General features: G+C 37.4%; 1 protein-coding gene across 9 annotated transcripts in view; it reads right to left on the bottom strand.

Annotated features, from left to right (window-relative positions):
* TRAF3 (TNF receptor-associated factor 3) overlaps positions 1-21,089 on the bottom strand; it is a 74,568-nt gene that overhangs the window by 18,387 nt on the left and 35,092 nt on the right. For 6 of the 9 annotated variants that reach the window (XM_010583968.1, XM_010583973.1, XM_010583970.1 and 3 more), the window contains 7 exons: positions 16,458-16,714; positions 13,370-13,421; positions 10,990-11,094; positions 9,921-10,088; positions 5,192-5,272; positions 2,435-2,509; positions 547-639 (listed from right to left, as the gene is read on the bottom strand). In XM_010583968.1, coding sequence (XP_010582270.1) covers positions 547-639; positions 2,435-2,509; positions 5,192-5,272; positions 9,921-10,088; positions 10,990-11,094; positions 13,370-13,421; positions 16,458-16,699 — 816 coding nt within the window. In that variant the 5' untranslated portion in view covers positions 16,700-16,714. The remainder of the gene's footprint in view (positions 1-546; positions 640-2,434; positions 2,510-5,191; positions 5,273-9,920; positions 10,089-10,989; positions 11,095-13,369; positions 13,422-16,457; positions 16,715-21,089) is intronic. The other 3 variants (XM_010583976.1, XM_010583977.1, XM_010583975.1) reach the window with 2 other exon arrangements.

Raw genomic sequence — 21,089 nt, 5'->3', positions numbered from 1 at the left:
AAATCAGGAGTCCCAAGGAAGCACTGCAACATGAACTTCATGCACTAAAGCAGAAATCATAATGCCTGTGAGTTACAATATGTTTAATTTAATTAACCTTTGCAGGTTGTTAAGTTTGGAGAGCAAGAACAAAAATAAATGAATAACCAGTTTATTACATGGTATTTCTAATAATGTTATCTCTGAAAAATACTGAGGTAGCAAAAACACAGCTCATAGTGCTGCCACAGCTTTCTGAACCCTCCCTTTTGTAAGAAGGCAGCTCAGAGAGGAAATTTAATAGTGGACTGTTTATCTACATGAAGAAAGTGTTTTAATTAAGTTACCAATGAGGAAAATTGTACATGGAGTTGCGAAGCCAAGTTTCTCACAGCATTTTATTATAACAAAGGTACCAGATATGCTAAATGGCTTGATTGCTTTTGGAGCCTACTAGTACTTTAGCTGTACTGTTGAACAGCTGTTAAACAGAAAAAAAAGTGCTTCTTTTAGTACTTTTATGATTTAAAGAAATCAATGAAAATTAGAAGTGAGTAGAAGATATACCTTATTTTCTAGAGCATTGCTCCACTCTTTCAATAAGTTAACATGCTGCACTGCTGAGCTGGCTTCATGTGCTTTAATTTGTTGGTTTGTTCCCTGTGACAACAAAGAATTTATACATTTTAGCCAATTCCACTTCTTTTAAACCTACAAAGAAAGATTATATCAAGACATCGAACCAACACTACATATTTTGGTTCACGGATGCATGTTGCAGAACTGTAGAGAGAAGGGAAATCTACTTGGGAATTTACAAAAGTCAGGAATACATTTAATATAGTAAGTGTTTTATACAACTGCCATATATCTCCATCCAGTGTGCTTGATACGTCAGAGACAATAAAGATGAACAAGATTTACAGAATGAATTGTACTTCAGAGTCTTCTGTGTAGCTTTACACTAAACAAAGCACAATAAAACTCTTGAGTCAAGCAAAACCTAAAATGTCCAATTCCCCAAACTGTAATTTAAAACTTCTGTTGTATTTCATGAACAGCTTCATAAGCACTAAATTTTCCCTCAGTTGATTATTAAAGACAAATATTTAAGATAAATTTATCATCACTGGAAACTGCCAGCTTTATAAACTACTTTGAGAGATATTACAATGCCTAGTTTGTCATCCTAAGATGTTACCATGATTGCTCTATGATATTCAGATATGCTGCCTCTGCACAACCTATAAATGCTGTTACAAATAACCACTATATAAGAAGTTTACAGAACACACATAGATCATATACAGAGTACATAAGATGAAGACCATATTACTTTATGTATTGTGTTGCATTACACCTACATCAGTGTTTTGCAATGCAGAGTATATTAGCTTTGATAGTAGATACACTGCAAAGCAACTGAATGGGTTTCAATGATCCTCAAGGTATATACTCTATATAAAATACTAAAAATATATATGTGGATATATGTACATATATGCACACATATACATACATAAAATGAATGGCAATACATACGACATAACAGTGGGCAGGGTTACAGCACTGATCAGTTCTACCACTAAGAGCATTACTGTTAACACTTAAAATGATGAATGCTCATTATTTATTTAAGAACCTGGAAATACCTGCAGGAAGTAGTTTATTGAGAAGTGTTGCTGCTTATGGTTCTTGTCTCTTTAAGTTATCATGGGCTAACAAATGAATCACACTATCTGATAAACTCCATTTTTTCCTGTCAGCAGTTTCTGAAATTTCCTAATTCATTATCTAAGCATCCAAATTCCCCAAGATATATGGTCAGGAAAGCAGAATATTGGAAGAGACTGGAACAATACTACTGAAACTAAACTCCGAGGTTTGGTGCTTTTTTAATTTTTTAAAATATTGCAGGGATTGCCAGGATTAAAATCTAAAACTTTTTTTTTTAAATAAATTTCATGCTATGCTTTGATTATACACCTATGTGCACACAGACATACGAATGCACATAAAAATAACATGTTTTAAGGGCACTAACCTATGTTTAACCTTAATAAAACTATTAAGACACACAAATGAGAGAAAATATAAACATACTTAGCTCAAGAAAATAAATACTTTCATAAAAACAACTGAAGTTACTAGTCTATTTTCTGAAGAACAAAAGTGACTTTCCTCTTATTCTAAGTTAAAAAGTTCTTCAAATGTGTATCTTCCTATTTCAGCAAGATGTACCTAATAACTGAACTCCCAAACCACTGCAGGAATGTGTGGGCTTTTATATTGTTTATCTTTAAAATGCAAAACCAAACATCTGCTGCATAATCACTTGGTGCAACTGGATGAATTTCTTAACCAAGACTAGAGAAGTCCAGAACTTTCACGTCAAAGAGTTAGGTTTTATTTGCAGACTTTCATCAATTGGGAAGTATAATTGTTATATACTGACCTGAAAAGTGCAGCCATAACGCTTAAAACTACAGGTACTTGGGGCATTAATACATTCTGACAAATGTGCATTCAACTGCAATAGGAAAAAAATGTGAGTTTTGGCAAAAGACGTTTGCATGATAATGCTCAAAACATAAAGGGCACAGGTTATCAGGTTTGTATTGTGTGCCATTTGCAGAACATACAATACACGTGTGTATATTTTCTCCAGTCTGATCTAAAGTGCAAATACTATATATACACATATGTAAACCACACGCACATGCCAATACAGTATACAGTGTGATACATTTAATATACAGTGAAACTTCTACTAAAGACCATTTCAATAGGTAACCCAATTTAAAAGAACACACTCTACAATTATTTATACGATTTCATTTGACTTTAGTGAATGACTAATCTTCTCCCAACAGGTAATTTTTCACTGGTGTTCTGAGCAAGTCTTAAGATCAGTTTCACTGTAGTAAAGTACATTTTTTCTAATCCTAATTTCATGAGGAACCAATTTTTCAAAACATAACATGCAATTCTCCGTGCCTAAATTTAACAGTTAAATTACACAAAAAAGACTAAACAAGTACTGCATGAAACAGACAGAGTTTTAGAATAGGTACAGTTGAGTAACTTCAAAAAAAAAGCAGTACACAGGATTAAAACTGATTAGTAAAATGCCTGCATTTTTCACAGATTGAGATTTATTCCAATATCTTGGATTATTATGATCACAGACCACTTCTCATTTAAAAATAAACGAATTCACAGAAGCATATACATATATACAGAGAGCAGCCATTGCAGCACAGCGGGCAGCAGCTGGATGCAAACTGCCTAAAAGTTGGAGCAAAGAGCCATTTTTGGAAAGGATAGTGCAACAAACACTCTTCGAAAACAGGATCTGCAGTTTGCATCTCCCACAAAGCAGACAGGAGCTAAAGCCTAGCTCCTCAGCTGGCATCACTCTTTTTGGGTTTCAAAATCTCATTTGAAATTCCCACACCATAAGCCCCACATGACTCAGCTCATCCACCTCCACAGAAAGAAGTGGTGAACCAATTCTCCTTTGAACATGTAGCTCTGGAACAGACAGGACAGTCTTTAAAATCTGATACCGAGATGCAATCGGTCACTCATCTTTGACATACACCTATTATGTTCTATACACCATCTGTAGAAATTCACAGTATAGTTTCAAAAGACATGTGGTTCAGAAAAAAAAAAAAGACCAAATAAGAAAGAGACATGGTGTAACAGGCTTTACGAGAATGCCACAATTTCAACTTCTCAAAACTAGAAGCCTGCCAAAGAGTTGTGGATTAAACATGAAAAATTGCCTTTTATTCTACAGTAAGATATTCACTTGTACACTACAGAATTGTCTCAAACTGTTAGGCAGGCATTTTCCCGTTTTCTGTATTAGAGTCATTGTCCCTAACCATGCAGCTAAGTAATATATACATTTTCACAGTATCAGAAAAAAATTAAGCAACATACAGCAACAGATGATGCAGGGCAAGATGACCGTTTAAAGTTCTGTTTCTACCAATGGTTTGAGAACCCAATTCTGACAACATATGTAATGACCCCGGCTTTAATGGGTCAATTCTTATTAGCACTCAGATACACCTCTTCTCAAAGTAACTGCTAACATCAAGATTTAAGAATATGCCTAAGTGCTCCAGAACAAGGATCTAAACTCGGAAGTAATCACTGATAGAATTAGCTCAGTATATATATTTTCTCTTTTCTTAGCAGCTCAATTTCTCTTAATAGGCACAGTATCTATCATGTATTTTATATTTCATTATCTTGGGGGAAAAAACTGCCCCTGTGTTTGGCAGGTGCTTTATGTGCCTTGTCACTATGACATGATTAATAATTTACAAGTGTAACTGAAAAACAGTACAACTCCAACTCAGGAAGTAAGTATCAGTGAAAAGAAAAGCTTATCCTCAGACCAGAAACTTAAGTGATTCTTACGGAGTGCTGAAGACTTAAATAAGCTCTTCCCCATCCTTGGTGAGTAAGTTATTATTTTTAGAAAAAAAGAACACCTATTGACTTTGAGAGATGCTACTCATATCTTTTAATGTACAAGAACATGGATCTGTTCAAAGACGACAGGTTTCAATTTTTTTTTAATTTGGTCTATATATTACTGCAAGCTTCTAGACATTAAGAGAAATTTTTATGCATTGTTGCATCTGGCTGTTAGAATGTTGTACTCGTATTACCCTGTTTCTTACACTAATTCTTTAAGTGTCAGTTATTTTTTCCCAAATTTAACAGATTTAATAATAATTTAAGTTTTTCCACGAAATGATTCTACATGTTTATATGATTCTTCTAGTCTTTACTAACTCTTGCCAATGTCCACTAAATTTTAATTCTCTCTTTTTATTTTAATATAAGCTAACTACCCCAAGATGCTGCTCTACTGTACTCAAAAATGCTTCAAATGGGGGAAGGGCAGGGGGAGAGCTAGTAAAAATGAAAGCAGGAAAAGCATGCACTAATCTTGGGCAAGCCAAGTGTAATAATGACATAAAACTAAGAAATTATTTCTTTTTAAATAGTTTTTCAAGAAATCATTTAAAATATTTGAGTGTTATCACACTTAACTGTGTGGTAGAAAAAGCTTTTCTTTAGATCTCACATTTTAATAAGGAAATGGCTTCTGGCAAAATTCTTGCGAGATCTTACTAAAAAAAAAAATATTTAATTTTTCAGCACAACACTGGGCATGACTTCTTACCTCGCTCCTCATGAGTGTTTTAACACTACATTTATGAGGACATGAAACCATGACACACGGGCAGTCTGTATCTTCATGTTTCTACAGAGGAAAAAGCAAACAAACCACAAATTAACTCTTACTCTGAAATTAAAGAGGACTTACCTGCAAAGAAAAGCATCCTACAATAATTTAAAAAAAAAAAAAACACACAAGATTTTTTTTCAATGTTTATCGCACTTGTGCAGAGTTACAGAACTGCAATTGCTCAAACATCAGTTTCTGCTTTCGATAGACATCTTGATATTCTGAAGCAAAAATATGGGTTTTCTTGTGTTTTCCCACACAGAATAAATCTATTTGCTTCCCATTTTATTGTTTTTACTTAGAGCAATGAAACAATAATAAAATTCAGGTTTTCTTCCCCAAGAATTACTCTCAAAAATGGGCATCTTTAAGAGCAAGCAGAACCACCACAGATGTCCTTCTTAGTAAGGGTATACAGTGCATGGAAAAGCTCTTCAGAAATGTACAGTGCTCACTCTCAGAGAATCTCTCCTTCCTATGTATGGATATTCCCCTCCAATTCTTTTCTAATTTTGATTCTCAAACTTCTGATACTAAGTCTCACTGTTATACACCCGAAGTTCAAATAGATGTTGAAATTTTATCCTGATGCTGGGCAGGCATTTTGATCTGAACCTAGATGATGACAGAAACTTTAGTACAGCTGTCAAACCATATCACCATAGGGAGGGAAGACAATCAGGCCCAAGCTAATTGAATTTATGTTTCTTCTCTAGTTTTTCTCAACAAAATGAAAAATCTGGAAAAAAAATTTCGTTTCATGTCAAGTGATGTGTCCTAGTCAACTTGAAACAAGCTGTTTCATTTCTGGTACTTAAGAAAAGCAAAGGAAACAAAGGGCTAGATTTATAAGGCTGTTAGAAAAGGAAGAACAAATAGCATGCCCTTTTTGCCCAGTAATGACATCTATTTTTTGAAACAAAACCAAGACGTAAAGGAGAGCCAAGCTCTGAGATGTGAAAGGCCTTAGTTCAGAACTCTATCATAAATCTGCAAATATTTGAAAATGTATACCTCCTCACTTTTAAAAACAGATCATCAGGTATGCTGCTCTGAAGCAAGTCTATCCTGCCATCCTTCTTATTCGTGCTCGTTCACTTGGTGTAGCACATGTAGACAGTCAACAGCAACAGAAAGCAAGGAAGCCTAAGTTGCTCCTTAGCCAGAGAGCTGGGACAGCCTCCCAAATTGAGGAGGTAGCTTCAGTCCCTCCCCACCAGGACATGGATACCCAACCAGGAGCAATGCTAACAGACTGAGAACACCTCTGTCAGGGTGACTCTGGTACTCTTCTGGTAAGCAATGGCCCATAGGGCCATTTCTGCTCAGACTCAAGAACTGGACCTGGGCCCCCCTCATTCTGAACACATACGTCATCATGTTGAAGAGAGACATCACACACTACCGCGCAGCTTTAGGGGCCTACTGCCCTACAAACTTCTTTAATGGCTTACCAACTACAAAACTAGAAAATGAATACTCCCTTCTAACATCCATTCCCTAATTTTAATTCCCTTACTCTCTCCTCTAACTTACCCAAGCTATCTGGCAAAGGCTATGGCACTGACTCTTGGTTCATGGTAAAAAGGCAACATGCAACTTCTTCTCAGCCCTCTCTCCAGTTCTCCTCCTCACTCTGCCTCCCAGGGCCCCCCCCCCGAAACCAAGGGGAGCCTTCCCAATGACTTCAGGATATACCCGAGTCATCCCACTCCAGTGGCAGAATCCTCTTCCTACTGACCAGCTAAATTCACAGTCGAGCACACAAAACCAAAAGCCAAATGCAGCATAAAACATGGGTGACACCGCATGCAGGGCACCTGGCACAGACGAGGGGAAGGCAGGATATTAACACAGCTCCCCAGAGAAGCCAGTGCCACATTACGAATATGCCTGGTCCAGAGCAGCGACAAGGGAGCAAGATGACAACGTCTTGTGTCTTCCCCAGTGGCTGTCCCAGTCAGCTCCGTTGTGTTTCAGACCACTGAGCAGAGTCCAGGTTGCCTTGGCAGGGCCTGCCTGGGACAGCCTTTTTGTGGCCAGAAAGAGCCTACACACTTAGTGATGCTGTCCTGCCAGATCTGTATCATACTACTACTGCCCAAGTATCAATTTTATAGGAGAAGCACTTCCAAGTAGTTTTGTGGATTATCCACAGAAAAATATAACAACTCAGAAGCATTTCAGGCTACTAACTTCTGTTCTAACAATGCACCATCTTTATCTGCCAGAAGTTATAGAATGGAAAAGGTACCTTTGTGACAAAACCCCCCACTTTTTAGATGGTTTAAACAAAAGAAAAGAAATTAAGAAGTTAACTCACCTAGTGACAGTGCAGGCAAGAAAAATACAATCTAAAAAAATGTGTACTAACACTGTTAACTAAAGAGTCTGCCTCCAACAACGGGGATTTCCTACCCCACAGGTCATGGGATTCTATGAAGACATGAACCATATGTACTCCGGTAAAATTATTTTTGTTTCCATTTGCATACCTTTTTTCTCGGTACGCACCCTCTATCTCCGTTTTCAGTTCAAGTCACTGAGGCCTGCTTCAGTCATTATTACATTAGAGAAAATTTTAGGCTACAGAAGCTGGAGATTAACTCAGGCTCTAGGTGACAAAACTCAAATGAGAAGTCAAAAGGAGCCTTTCATTCAAATGTACAGTCTCATTAAGTGTCTGATTCTCATTACCAAAGTACAACAAGGTAACATTTTATCAGGCCACAAGAAAAAAAAATCATCTGCATTTCTATAATCACTGAACATTTAAAAAAATCTAGGCAAAAAAAAAAGCAGGCAATTGCTCATCTTCTAATTGCAGAGCTTTCTGCACCCTTAAAGCAGCATGGAAGCAAAACTGTACTGGAACATATAAGCCAATGTAACATGAGAACATGTAACACTGCTTGGAAACGTTCTGATTTACAAATGTAGATTTGTTTAGAACTTTTAAGAGCAGGTGAATAGTGGTACCAATTTATATACAACCAGAATAGTGACATCTCAACATAAAATTACATTTTAACAAACCTCTTTGGCTTTCTGGATAAGCCAATTCTATTACCTCTTAGAGCAACTCTTAATTCCACCACTTAAGATTTTGGAGAACAATTACTTTATTTACAAATGCTCTTTTTCTGTACTTTAGAGTAATATGCCACTCTTGTTTCCAATGTGAATGTCTAAAATTGGTTTCGCTGTGAATTAAAAATCTGATAGACTAAAACTTGTCTCAGCTTCTGAGTATCTTGAAAGCTACTGCTAGTTCAAAGATTTCATAAATGTTAAATCCATCACTATCTCATAAAAGAGAAAGCTTTTAAACTAAAACAGAGTTCTATATTCCTCAAAACTTACAGATGATTTCAGACTCTCGAAAATTTTACTACATTGCTCCTATAAAAAGAAACTGCCTACAAGGAACCTGTGAGCATGTTACTTAGATATGGAAATAGGGTTTATACAAGACAACATATTTAATACTCACTGATTTTGTCTGTTAAGACACTACACATCTTTTACTGTCACTCTTTGCCTCACATCAATTCCCCACCTAAAGAAAATCCTGGGAGAACAGCATCCATAATCTAACTAAATACAGTTTCACCTCTGTATCAGAATGTGCCAGAATAAACACAGTGTAAACTTAATTTTCTCTGTGTATTTTCATGTCTCAGCCACCTTATGCTTGGTAATGCACAATTATTAAAGTACCAGCCCTTGCAAGTATACACTCAAATAATTAGAAGCCCAATCTAAATCAGAACTCGGTGAGATTCTACCTACACCTTTTTGTAACACCACCTCTGAGCAAAGAATGCTTCCCATCATTGTGAGATTTCACCTAACAATACACAAGAACACGAATGAAAATCAAATTCTCACCACTCTTACTGTACTAAGAAAGTCCGAAATCTGAGACTGTCCAAACTATGGAAAACTATGTAAACAGAGTTTTTTAAAAAAATGTCAAAATTACAGCAAGAGAGATTCAGCATAATACAGTTCAATGCAAAATAACGCTAACACAGTCAAGTTACAATTCTGTGTGTAAAATTAAGTATGACTTTCTCAACCTCTGCTCTATACTTCTAACTCACAACATGCTGCTTATCCAATAACCTACTTGTATGCCAGGAACAGCAGTAACTCTGCTTAGGCCTGCCATGTACCATTCCTGGTTATGCCAAGACACAGTTTGCTTTTACACTATTTCCTCCTCTCCTCTCATAACAGATCACACAGTACTGAAGAAGGATTATACAGAAAGATGCCATTTCTCCAGTCAATTGCTATGCTTATGCTCTTCCTGCACAACATTTGTTATCATGGCAGTTGCATTTATTATATCAATTTAAGCAAAATAAAAAAGCATAGCAAAAATTACTTTAGTATCAGTATTATGCAGTGGATCTGAATTTTTTTTTAAATGCAGTATCTGAACATCAGAAAAAAGAAAATGTTTCCTAGTCAATGCAGTGACTGGTGTTTTTGCAGAAAAAAAGTGTTTTGAAAGTCAGCCTATTTTCTCTTTTGACTTACTAATTCTGGCTGAGAGGCCAAGGCTCTATTGGCAGCTAGAGAGAAGCACAAGAAGAGTTATTATTTCACACTAATGTACGGAAAGTTGTTCTATATACACAAGAAAATACTGCACCTGCAACATAATCATTGGAACTTGACTTTTACAGTATTTACAGGTCGTCTCCCGGTATTTACAGGTCTTCTCCACGTGGTCTGGCAAATCTTTTCTCAGTATTTTTTCTTTGCAATCAGCACGAGGACACGAGAGCTCTTCAAACTGACAATCAGTTTTCAAATGCATCTGAAAGATAAAAAAAAAGAAGTCAAGCCAACTAAATTTTGCGCATGTCTTCTATACTTTGAAGACATCCCACATTAAGTAACTTCAGAACCAAAGTAAGCAAAGTTATTTTGTGCACTGTATTGTGCAAGAGCAAACACTAACAAATCTACTCAGGAATACATTTCTGACTTTACAGTCCCTTTACCTAGACAGCAGATTTCACTGTATTATAGATGTACGTGAGCTACTTTCATACTAAAAGTATTCTAACACAGTCCAAAATTCCACACAGGCTATTTAAACAAAAGGTAAGCATTCTTTTCCAAGGTGTATTATTCCACATAAACACAGATGCTGCTTTAAATTGTTTAAGTACCTGAGCTTGCTCACTCAAAGCAAGTACCTATACATCTCACTACAAACTGCTGGGTTAGCCATACCTTACAACTGTTACATTACTGGATTACTGCTATGTTATACCTTCACAAAACAAAGCTATAGGTTATTCTGTACAAGTCTGGAGAAGCCAAAGGTTTAACTCCATGCATAAACCACCACTTATATGAGAGGATCAAGACTGGTAAATAAAAACAAAAACACACCAAAACAGAATTCAAATTTCTCACATTTGTAAAGTACACATTAAGATTTTTCCCAATTTTAGTTCACCCTTGTCATTTGCTTCATGCATTTATACTTCTGAGCTTTAGTGTCACACAATTGCATGATTTGTTACTACAATTCCTTATAGCTCATCAAAAAGCTGAGTTTCAAAACAGTTTAACTCTAATCTGATTTATAAATGTCAGAATAACCCCTAGTGTGAGCAAGTCAAGAAATGGACTGGGGCTTTAATTTGTGAGATTTCTTCTCATTCTTTAACTCAAAAGGAAGCTTATGAGTATGTTAGATTACTTACCAGTAATTGACCCAAAGACAGCTGTTCTTTACAGCCCTTGTTTTCATTTCTGCAGTATATTTGAAGGGCAAGTAGTTCTCTCCTGCAACAATTATCTTTAAATACCTGAAAAATAAAAAAATCACTTCATTTTAGAAATTTAAAACCTGTCAAGAATATGCAAGTTCAAATAAAGTAGAAGCCATGCAATTTGGCTACAGCAGTGTCATTTAATTCTAGCTTTATGTGCCAGAAATAAAACCCTACCACTCAGTTTTTCTTGAATGTGCGCATCACTGAGATTCCTCCACTGTGAAGCAGCCCAGTGAGAAAGACTATTTGGACAGATGCTCTACTGTTGTTTCACATTTACTATAAATACAACACAAGGAAAGGTACAAGAAAGGACTAAATTTTTTGCTATTTGCTTGCCAGGCTTGATAGGCCTGAATAAGCTAGAATTCTCTACAATGTTTGGGAAGCTGATGCATTAGGCACAATACCATAGAGACAAAAAAAGAGCCAAAGCACAGTGGTTCAGAGAGGAAGGATTTCATGGAAGACAGTCCCACAATGACTAGACTGGTTAGTTGGAACACCTACTCGCACTTCAGTGGTAACACATTATTAAAGACATTTTCTAAGGTCTTAGACTGGAGGAGGTTTATTATTTCACAGATAAGCAGGCTTTAACTATCTCTCCATTTTAATGTTTATAAGCATTTTTTGTCTATAACAGAACTGCAAAAAATTAGAAATACACAGCTTGGGGTTTGGACTTTCCACCTTTTATGGGTGATACCCCATAAAAGATAAAGAGGCAACACAACTGCACTCTCAAGAAGCCCCATTGCTAAGGGCAGGAACTGGAGATAAGGACTGAAGACCATTACTACTATTTTGAAGATCAAAACAAAGGGCTAAAAACTTCTAGTTATTTTGCAGCTGCTTTCATGACCATTAAGAAACACCAAAGAAGCAAGCCCAACTTCTCTGACAAATGGAGTTCTGCTATACTGCATGCACTGGAGGATTAGTGTAATTACAGAACGGTTCTGCATGCTAACGTTTAACAACAACAACCGAGAATTATGATCAGATCTGTCCACAGTGACTATGAATCTATCCCCAATACCAGTGAAGAAGGAAACACTGCAACCATTCTCATCCAGTCTCATCTGACACAGGTCACTGATGCATATGTGAAGTTTAATGAATCAACAATTGTCATTTGAATAATCAATTGCCACTACTGTAGTATTTTTTCCAAAGTAATTCACAGGGTTACTAGGTACAGTTTTACTGACTGAAGTTAAGGTAAGAAGACAATTTTTAAACAGTTTTTCCAAGACCATCTAATAGCTCTTCAGTGATTTTGGACATCAGCATTCTAAGGGGAGAGAGAAGTTTCCAGTTTCGTGAAAATTACTGACTCACACAGTTAGTCTAACATGTATTTAATATACATTGCCCTTCTTGTCCTCCTGTTTTAGAGATATTTGAAGTCTCATAATAAATGTACATATTTATGTATATTGGGAGCCAGAAAGTTAGCGTTAAAAAGACAAATAAAGTAGGCGTCATGATTATTGGTCTGAGCTCCCGGAGAGACCGTCCATGTCAAAACTGAATTACACTGAGCACTGTTTAAAGAACTATTTTGAGTTAAGATGAGGAAAGATTCATGTACCCACTAACCTTTCCTTGAAAATGGTTACTGTACCAAGTATTCATTTAGGCAGGAAAGACTACTAACACAAAGAATTTACTAAACACTTTAGAAAAATCTAATGTAAAAACTGCATAAACCGTGTACTAAGTCAAAAAGAATTTTCTCTACCCTCAACCTTTCAAAGGCAATACAAAGTTTTGCTGTGAAAAACAGTGAAGAGGGTATCAGTGAAATATCCATAGAAGAATCATCTGATCCTATTAGTTACTGTAACTCCACACTGTTCTGGTTCCAGTGTGGTTCACAGAACAACACACTGTAAAAACAGATTAGTGAAACAGTAGACACTGGTCTGGAGCTAAATCAGGAGTAAGATTTGCCTAGATCTGTCACATCTCTGCATCTACAGGAGATGCAGTACTTCTTATCACCCTCCTGGTTGATGGGAGGACAACTGCAATGTGTTGCTGCAGCTCCCAACTATGAAAACAAGATGTGACACCCGGCTGGACCATTAGGGATGAAGCTGACCTGCCATTTTCTACCATGTCGTTAACAGTAAAAGTGAGCTGTCCTCCTATATAAAATACAAGGTTTAGGTCTTATAACAAAATTATCCTCCTCACGTAGCTTGTTAGGCTTATGAAATAATTACCACAAAGCAATAATACATCTTAGGTACACCACACAATTCAATACTCTTGAATAAAAAAATAACTTTAACAATACCTTATCTTTTACTATGCTTTCTTGACACGCTGTACATTTTGGACTAGAAGAACTGGAGAGAAAAGAAAACAGAAAAACTAGTTTAACTCATCTGAATTTTTGTAGGACAAAAATTACCATTTATTAGGCACTTTACTTAGTTACAATTATTGAATATATTTTAAAATCATTAGAAGTGGATATAGTTCGTTATAATGAGATAACACAATGTTATTTCAAAAAATTTGAACACCAAGTTTTCAGTGGACAGTAATCTGGCATTGCTGAGGAAATAAGACCACCACAATGCCTCCAGCCAACTGCACAGTGGTTTTCTTCAAGGTGGCAAAATTCATTCCTTATTTTACAGTCTGCACCTGATCCACAATTTTTGTCACTTCTCAATCTAGCTGTGCAAACAGGCAAAATATTTTCTCTTCAATTATCCAGTCCTTTTTCAAACAACACTTAATTAAACTTCACTTCCTCTGATAGTCAATTATATATCCTTTCAGGGTAAAAAAGCATTTATGTCCATCTCCTTCAAGTCTGTTCTGGTTTTAGTAACTGTTACAGATCCTTGCTCCCTCCTTTATCTGAACTATTGCCCTGTAGCTGTTTTGGTAATCTAATTATCAAACTTGTGATCTCTTAGACAACAGGCAGGTTGAGGAGCAGAGCAGTCCGTGAACAGAAACTGGAGTGTGGGAAATCTTGGTTCCTACAGCTGTTTCTGGCTCTGACCTGCCAGGTGTCGTAGTGTAAATCCCTTCATTCCTTTTTAGCTCCTTTTCCCTATGTAAAATGGGGATAGTCATACTGATCTCCCTTGTAAAGCACCAAGATCTATGGATGAAAAGCACTAGGTAAAAGCTAGGTAAATTCTTTTGTAAAGCAACTCACTGACAGACTGTAAGTTGTGGCTGCTAGGAGCTGTGCAAATCAATGTAAAAGGCTGAATAAGTTTGATTATGTTATATAATCAGTATGGTTATTTCAAATCATCTCACTGGCTTCTGCTTCTTGAACTGACCATACGTGTCCCATCATATTTCTGAGCATCTTAACTACCTTGCAGCTTCAATATCTGTAATATTTTTGTTAAGTAAAAAAAAAAAAGGGGGGGGGAACTAATTTACTTGAGGGCATATAGTGTTTAATACAATGTCATGCTTTCCTTGCTCTTACTGAATTCACTCAAGCATCCCACCTGCTCTTCTAAACTACTGCTGCATACTGAGCAGACATCTTTACTGCGTTATCTACACTGACTCCCAATTCTTTGTCCTCAAATAACACTGGAACAGAAGCTGCTAACATATAATCAGTGTGTGTGTATGCAGCAGCATATCAACACTGAATGAAAATTTTTTGTGCCAAATGCAGAAACAACATAAACTTCTTTTGCTTCTAGTTTTATGGCACTTTTTATTTCTCAAAAAAAAGGAGCTGTAAATTTAATTTTAATAAAGAATTTGTTTGCAACAAGCACTTAAATATAGTGAAATAACTTGAATGAAAGAGCAGTGTGGTAGATGGTCTTACCCATGTGTCCTTTTCAATAACACACTAGTTGGAAAGTCAAGAAAGTAAAATTACACATGTTCTAGCTGCAGTGTAATAACCACATGTGCATGTCTCACAGTAGGGAAGGAAAACTGCCCAGATTCCAGCAATGCCAGAATTGTTACTGCTTTAGATTGTTAAGGATCTGCTCTGTCCATCTGCACGCATCAAGCATGGCAGGTGTTTGCTTTTCTGCAGTCACTGTTATTAACCATGTAAGACTCTTCCAAAAACATATATTCAGAAAGAAATAACTGTATTTCTTAAATGAAAACTACACCTCACCTGAAAATGTGTATTGAAAAAAAAGTTGGCAGGGTTTTTTTGTTGTTTTAAATTTGACATGCTGTAGCACAAAACCTACAGGAGTGGATTAGTGAGCTATGGACCCTTGTATTTACCCAGTACAGAGGTTACTCTTTATCATGAGACAGAGTAATGTAATATCCTCCAATTTCTTTTGCCATGCTGCATGTAGTCTTGATTTATAAACATCTGAGATTACAGTATTTCCAAGGGAAATATAAGCTAATACCTAGAGTCAGGATGGTCACAAAAAGTAAACGCGAGATCACCACGACCTTCTAAAGTCAAATCCTCTTAGTAGTCCAGTGTGCAACATCCAGCGAGCTCAATGTCTTCTATACCTCTGTTTTCCCAGTAGCAAATGGAAGTGTTGACTGCTTATTTACCCCAGGAGATTAAAGCTTGCAGAATGGTCTCCAAACATTAGACCAAGTTTTGAAATCACAGTGCTGAATACAATCAGTAGCAATGCATCAAAATTGAGAGGCAAAGAAATACACTTCTACTGATGCACAGATACTTGTTAAAAGCTAGATACTCCTTGAATGATCACACTCTTATTCTTACCTAGACTAGGAAAGGTTGAATCTCTCAGCATTCATTTTACACCTATAACATCCACTCACCCACCACTTTGCACTCTGGCCCAAACATCTCAGTAAGAGAGGCCAGCCTTCCTGACCCTCCTGGAATCCACAAAACATACAAGCCCCAGGACATACAGGTAGAATGGTTATGGGAAAAGGAAGCTCCACAAGCAGTTACATTTATCCAAGGGTCCCACCACTCAACTGTAAGGCTGGGTCCACAGCTAGGTTAGGTACCATCACCCCAAGGAGCCTCTGCAGGCTCACTTCCTCACATAACCACAATTCACTAAGAGCATTCTACGCCAAACTAGCCATGTTACCAGTCATGTGAAATAGCTACTCAGTCTAGGCTCCACAGGCAATGAAATTCTTACCTAACGCACATCACTACATGGGATTAAACCACTTTAACAACCATTCCAACCATATTGATGGAAAGCTTAGTTGTCTCATCCTGACCCAGAGTAGAACACAAATGTTTGCACCAGCATATGGATAACAAATAATCAAGCAAGCAACAAGTGGAAGGCTGCTTCAAGCCAGGGCATTAGCTTAATGTATTCCTAAAACTACAATGGTGTTCACGCTATTTTCAGCGGTTCATAAGGCAGAGTTATTAACATGTTCTGTCACAACAAAAAACATACCTTAGCAAGGCATTCATGCAGGTCTCACAGAATCTGTGTCCACATTCAGTCTGTTTAGGATTGCATAAGATGAGGTGACATTTTTCACATTTATACTTATCTTCCACAGCATTTACAAATTTCTCTTTGTAGCCACCTTGCTCTGGAACATAAATTGATGCTGAAGGACTGCGATCAGGATTGGCCCTTTGTTGCACCATTTCCACAGATAAAGGGGGTTCTGTCTTCTTACTGGTGTCCATGCTCTAAGATAGTTTCTGTGAAGCAAAAATGAGAAAACTTCTGAGAAATGAAGACCTCTTTTTTCCATTTAAATAAAACAAACACAGCGTCTCTGAGAGACTATGTAAAACCAGAAAGCACTAAGAACAAATATGTGTCCACACATCATAATACATACATAACTGCCTAAGTTTATTAAGCATAGCAAACCCATAAAATATTCTATATTTTTCAATGGCTCTAGAAGGTCAAGAATTAAAACCTATTCCTGAAAGCAACGTGTTAGTTAATTATTGGCATCGCTCTAGGAACAAAAAAGAACAGAGCTTGCATTCTTCCATGTCTTTCTCTCTTTCTTTGAAGCAGAGGAAGCAGCAAGGGCTGTGGTGGTGAAGGTGCACTGGTCCAGTACCGTGCACGCTACTACTCAGATGCTACTGTGAAAAGCACACAACCACTATACAGTGTATCTGGAGTCTATGCACCTTCACTGCCAGCTCTTCTTGTCTATCCCATGCAATAGCAAAGTATAAGACATGCTGCTTTAAGTCTGTTTTAGAACAACACAACAGGTTTTTACTTTTTAAACACTTTCCAACTTTTTCATTGTACATCCCCACATGAAGGGAACAGGTGATACAAGTCTAACTGACAGAGGAGAAAGGCCTATATAACATGGCCACTTGATTAATTCACCAGGACTAAGCACAACTGACAGGCAGATGAAAAAATAATTAATGCAGTTGAAGACTGAATTACAGTACCTATTATCTTGGACTATGATTCTTCTAGGTCAGCATGCAAAGCATTAGCAGAGCAACAGAGGAAAAATACCCCGGGTTAAATTTTAAAACCCATTTTCAGTGATCTCCTTGCTTATCTTCTAGTCAAACAAGTGTTAAGTGGTCTTAAAAAACCTCAGCACATGAAGGAGAAAGCACAGTTGGAGGATCCAACACCTATTTACATAAGAGAAATGCCTGGCTATTTACAAGAGAAAGGCATACTCCAATTCTCCCTCCATGTTAACTGACACTTGAAATATAAACCTATTCCACTGCTCTACAGTTGCCTCGAGCGCTATAATTCAACTTTAAGAAGCAGAATGAAGAAATGAGGTCCAGTTCATTTCTCAATTATAAAAGTATGTCCACCAATACCACAAAGGGAGTCGAATGCCTCACATCCCAAACACGCAAACCTTCTTGTGCACGGTTTTTGTGATCTCTTATCTTCCCTCGCTAAGCCTAAAACCCACCACACAAGTACTTGTAATTGAACGTATTTTCTTGTAAATCATTTCTGCATCTATAGTTTTGGTATAGAATTCTCCATGGAGACTAAACAGCCAAGGAAATTTCTTTCATTTCTGATGCCAGCTGTTATTTCTAGAAACAAAAGACAAAATCATTTCATCTCATCACTGATACCATTTCATGTCTTTACCAACATCAGCTGAGCAAGGATAGAGGTACTGAATGACAAGTCCACACTTCACTGCCCCCCTGCCCCAGGGGGACAGCGTCTCTGTATCTCCATCAAACACAGAGAGAGCGCAAGAAAACCATCCTCATAACTCGATAGATCCAATGTTTGGGTCTTATTCAAAACCAGAAAAACAAACAAACAAGAAACCCAAACAAACATTCCCTCCCACCACCACCACTTCCCCCTCCAAAAAAAAAAAAAACCAACCAAAACCCACAAAGAAACAAAACAGTTTCTACAGTAACTGAAAGGGAAATATAAATGCTGGTGCATAATCTGAATTAATATCTGCCTGTTCCTTGTCTACTCTTCAAAGACTGCAGAGTCTAATGTCTTGGCAGAACAGTATCTGAAAAAACAGAAAAATCAGTGCTGAACTGTAAGTAACTTGCAGCTCTCATTAATGAGGAAATTCAGGTTATTTCAGACCAGGGAAGTAAGCAAAGCCTGAACTGGAGTTTCAGCAGCAACCATTAAAAAAACCAAACAAAAAGCCAGATAATGATGATACTGAAGAGGCAATTCAAGAGACTATAACCAGCATACAAGAAATGAGATGTGATGCTGAGAGACAAGGAGGTTAAGAGAAGTGACATGAGCGAGAAAGGAAAGCAGTTGATGAAAGTAGTCTAGCTTTAGAGATTGCCCAAGACATGACAGCCATTGCTGAACATCTGTGACTGGACAGAGGGGAACCCAGTCATGAGCTTAGGACTTGGCACTTTGTTGCAGCTGTAACAGAAAAGGAGATTAGCAAGAGAGGGGAAAAAAAAAAAAGTGCAACTCCGTAAGCTAAGTTTCACCCATCTGGATGCTATCTACGGATTTGCTTCTTGTGCGCAACTGTGGGAAGAGCTTCATTTGGAGCTAGCAGTTTAGGAATCCGTAAAGGTTTTCAGTTCTCTGATTTATAATTTGTAGGTAGATACTGATGCCTCTTTTCCCACTGCAACTGCATTTTTTTTTAATCATATTCAAGACCTCTACCATTCTGTCAACTCTTGGAAGTCAAAAGCCAACTTCAAGAATGTTGACTGGTAAGAACAAGACAGGGAATGTGATTTTTCTTAAAATGCTAGAATAAAACAAGGCATGGCCTGATTCTGACCCACAGAAGAAATTCAGAAAAAGAGGCACTAAGAGAGATGCTGACAGGAGAATTGGCAAGTCAAGAAAGCACAAAGTTCCTGAACTTGTAAGTCATACAACAAAACTATTGGAACATCTGTTTCCCCATTAAGTTTCTTCCAAACAAAAAGAAGCTAAAGATGATTAGAGATGTGAAGTCTTCCAAAAGCATGATTTCTTCAGGGAAACTATTCAGTTTATTAATCACAATGAGGCAGGCAGGGGTAAGAAGAATAATATTCAAGATTTAACTGAGAAAGAGTACTGAATGCCAAATGAGCAGCAGGTGAGAGTTTCATAAAGATATGAAACTCCTCTGGGGCTGGACTGTCAGCTGGCACGAAAGATTTCATACCAAAATAAGCTGCACAGGGCTCCACAGGACTCCACTTTTGGAAGTGACATACTGGATACCTCGTCACAGAAAACAACCAGAAAGCACACTGATAAATAAAATTTACTATGCAATATGCCTAAGAATAAGATTTGTGTGCCTCAGCTTATATATTTCTGTTTTATGAAGAAGTATGTCAGACCAGAAAAGCTAAACAAGCGCAGCAACAGAGTGGCCAGCTTGGTGAGGAATTCTCTTCCACAATACTCTGAACTGCCAGCATTATCTTATGCAGCAAAACTAGGAAGCCATTCATGAAGTACTGCAATAAAATACAATAGAGAACTGAGCTTAAAAGAACACCAAAAGAACTCCTTACTACAACGAAAAAGCTGCATTTAACAAGGGAGTGGGGAGACGTGATGTCTATCAAACTGCACACACAAATCTGCATGCACAGAGCTATGTCCTCATGCATGTGAGTTGCATGCTGTTACACCTGTGTATGAGATCAGCGGTGAACACAAGTGCAGATAACGCAAACATTTCAGCTGCCACCCTTTTGCAAACAACTTTCTACTATGGTTTACATACCACTACAGGGTGTCATCTGCAATATCTTCTTTTCCTTTTCAGGAACCTTTAACAGCAGGACTCAGATTATACCCCCATAATCATGTTTCAAACTGCCAACAAGAAGCAATTTTGAAGTCACACCTCAGTAAGATACCATGCACTTACAGCAGTGAAGATAACATACCTCCAGAAAGCAGGGAGAGGAATCTGGCTAGAACATTCAAGATAGGCTAGTTCTGGTGGGGGCCTCCGATTCCTAAAGGCATGGCAAGCTGCCATCAAGTCAAAGACTCTGGTTCCTGTTCAGCAAGCTAAATCTTAACTCTTAATTCACTACTAGCTATTTCTTGGTCCAATTTCTAATCCCTGGGAAAAATCATCACAATAAAAGAATATGACTTTTAGATGTCTTTAAAAACTGCTAAATCTTGGACAATCACACTTTTCAGGCCAGATAAGCACATAAAAAGAGGCACAGTCACCAAGGTCAGTTTTGTCCACTGTTGATTACATTCCTTCAGCCACCTCTCCTGCAGCCAACATGTACTTATATTCACGCTTCTGCAGAGTAACAGAAGCAGAGATTGTTCTGGTCATCAGATGGGTGACACTGCTCGCTCCAGTCTGTCAGGTCTCACTGCGCTGCATTTTTGTCACTACTCTTGTTCAATATAAGTGCTACTCAAGTATCTGAGGCTAGACCCCAGTTAATATTTCAGGCTGTATACACTGTAATAAAGGTTAGAACAATTTGTTGTTACTTAACTCATACTAACATTAGTACAGAGCATTAGAAACTGGAAACAAAAGTGAATCTACTGACAAAGATGTTCCAAGAATTAGAAAGCATAGGAGTTCCCGAACAAAAAGCATTTTTCTCTTTC

The sequence above is a fragment of the Haliaeetus leucocephalus genome, unplaced genomic scaffold (genome assembly GCF_000737465.1).
Source record: "Haliaeetus leucocephalus isolate CR32 unplaced genomic scaffold, Haliaeetus_leucocephalus-4.0 Scaffold932, whole genome shotgun sequence".
NCBI classification, from domain to species: Eukaryota; Metazoa; Chordata; class Aves; order Accipitriformes; family Accipitridae; genus Haliaeetus; species Haliaeetus leucocephalus.
Note: the sequence above shows the minus strand (reverse complement) of the source record. Positions and strands in the feature narration are given on the sequence as shown.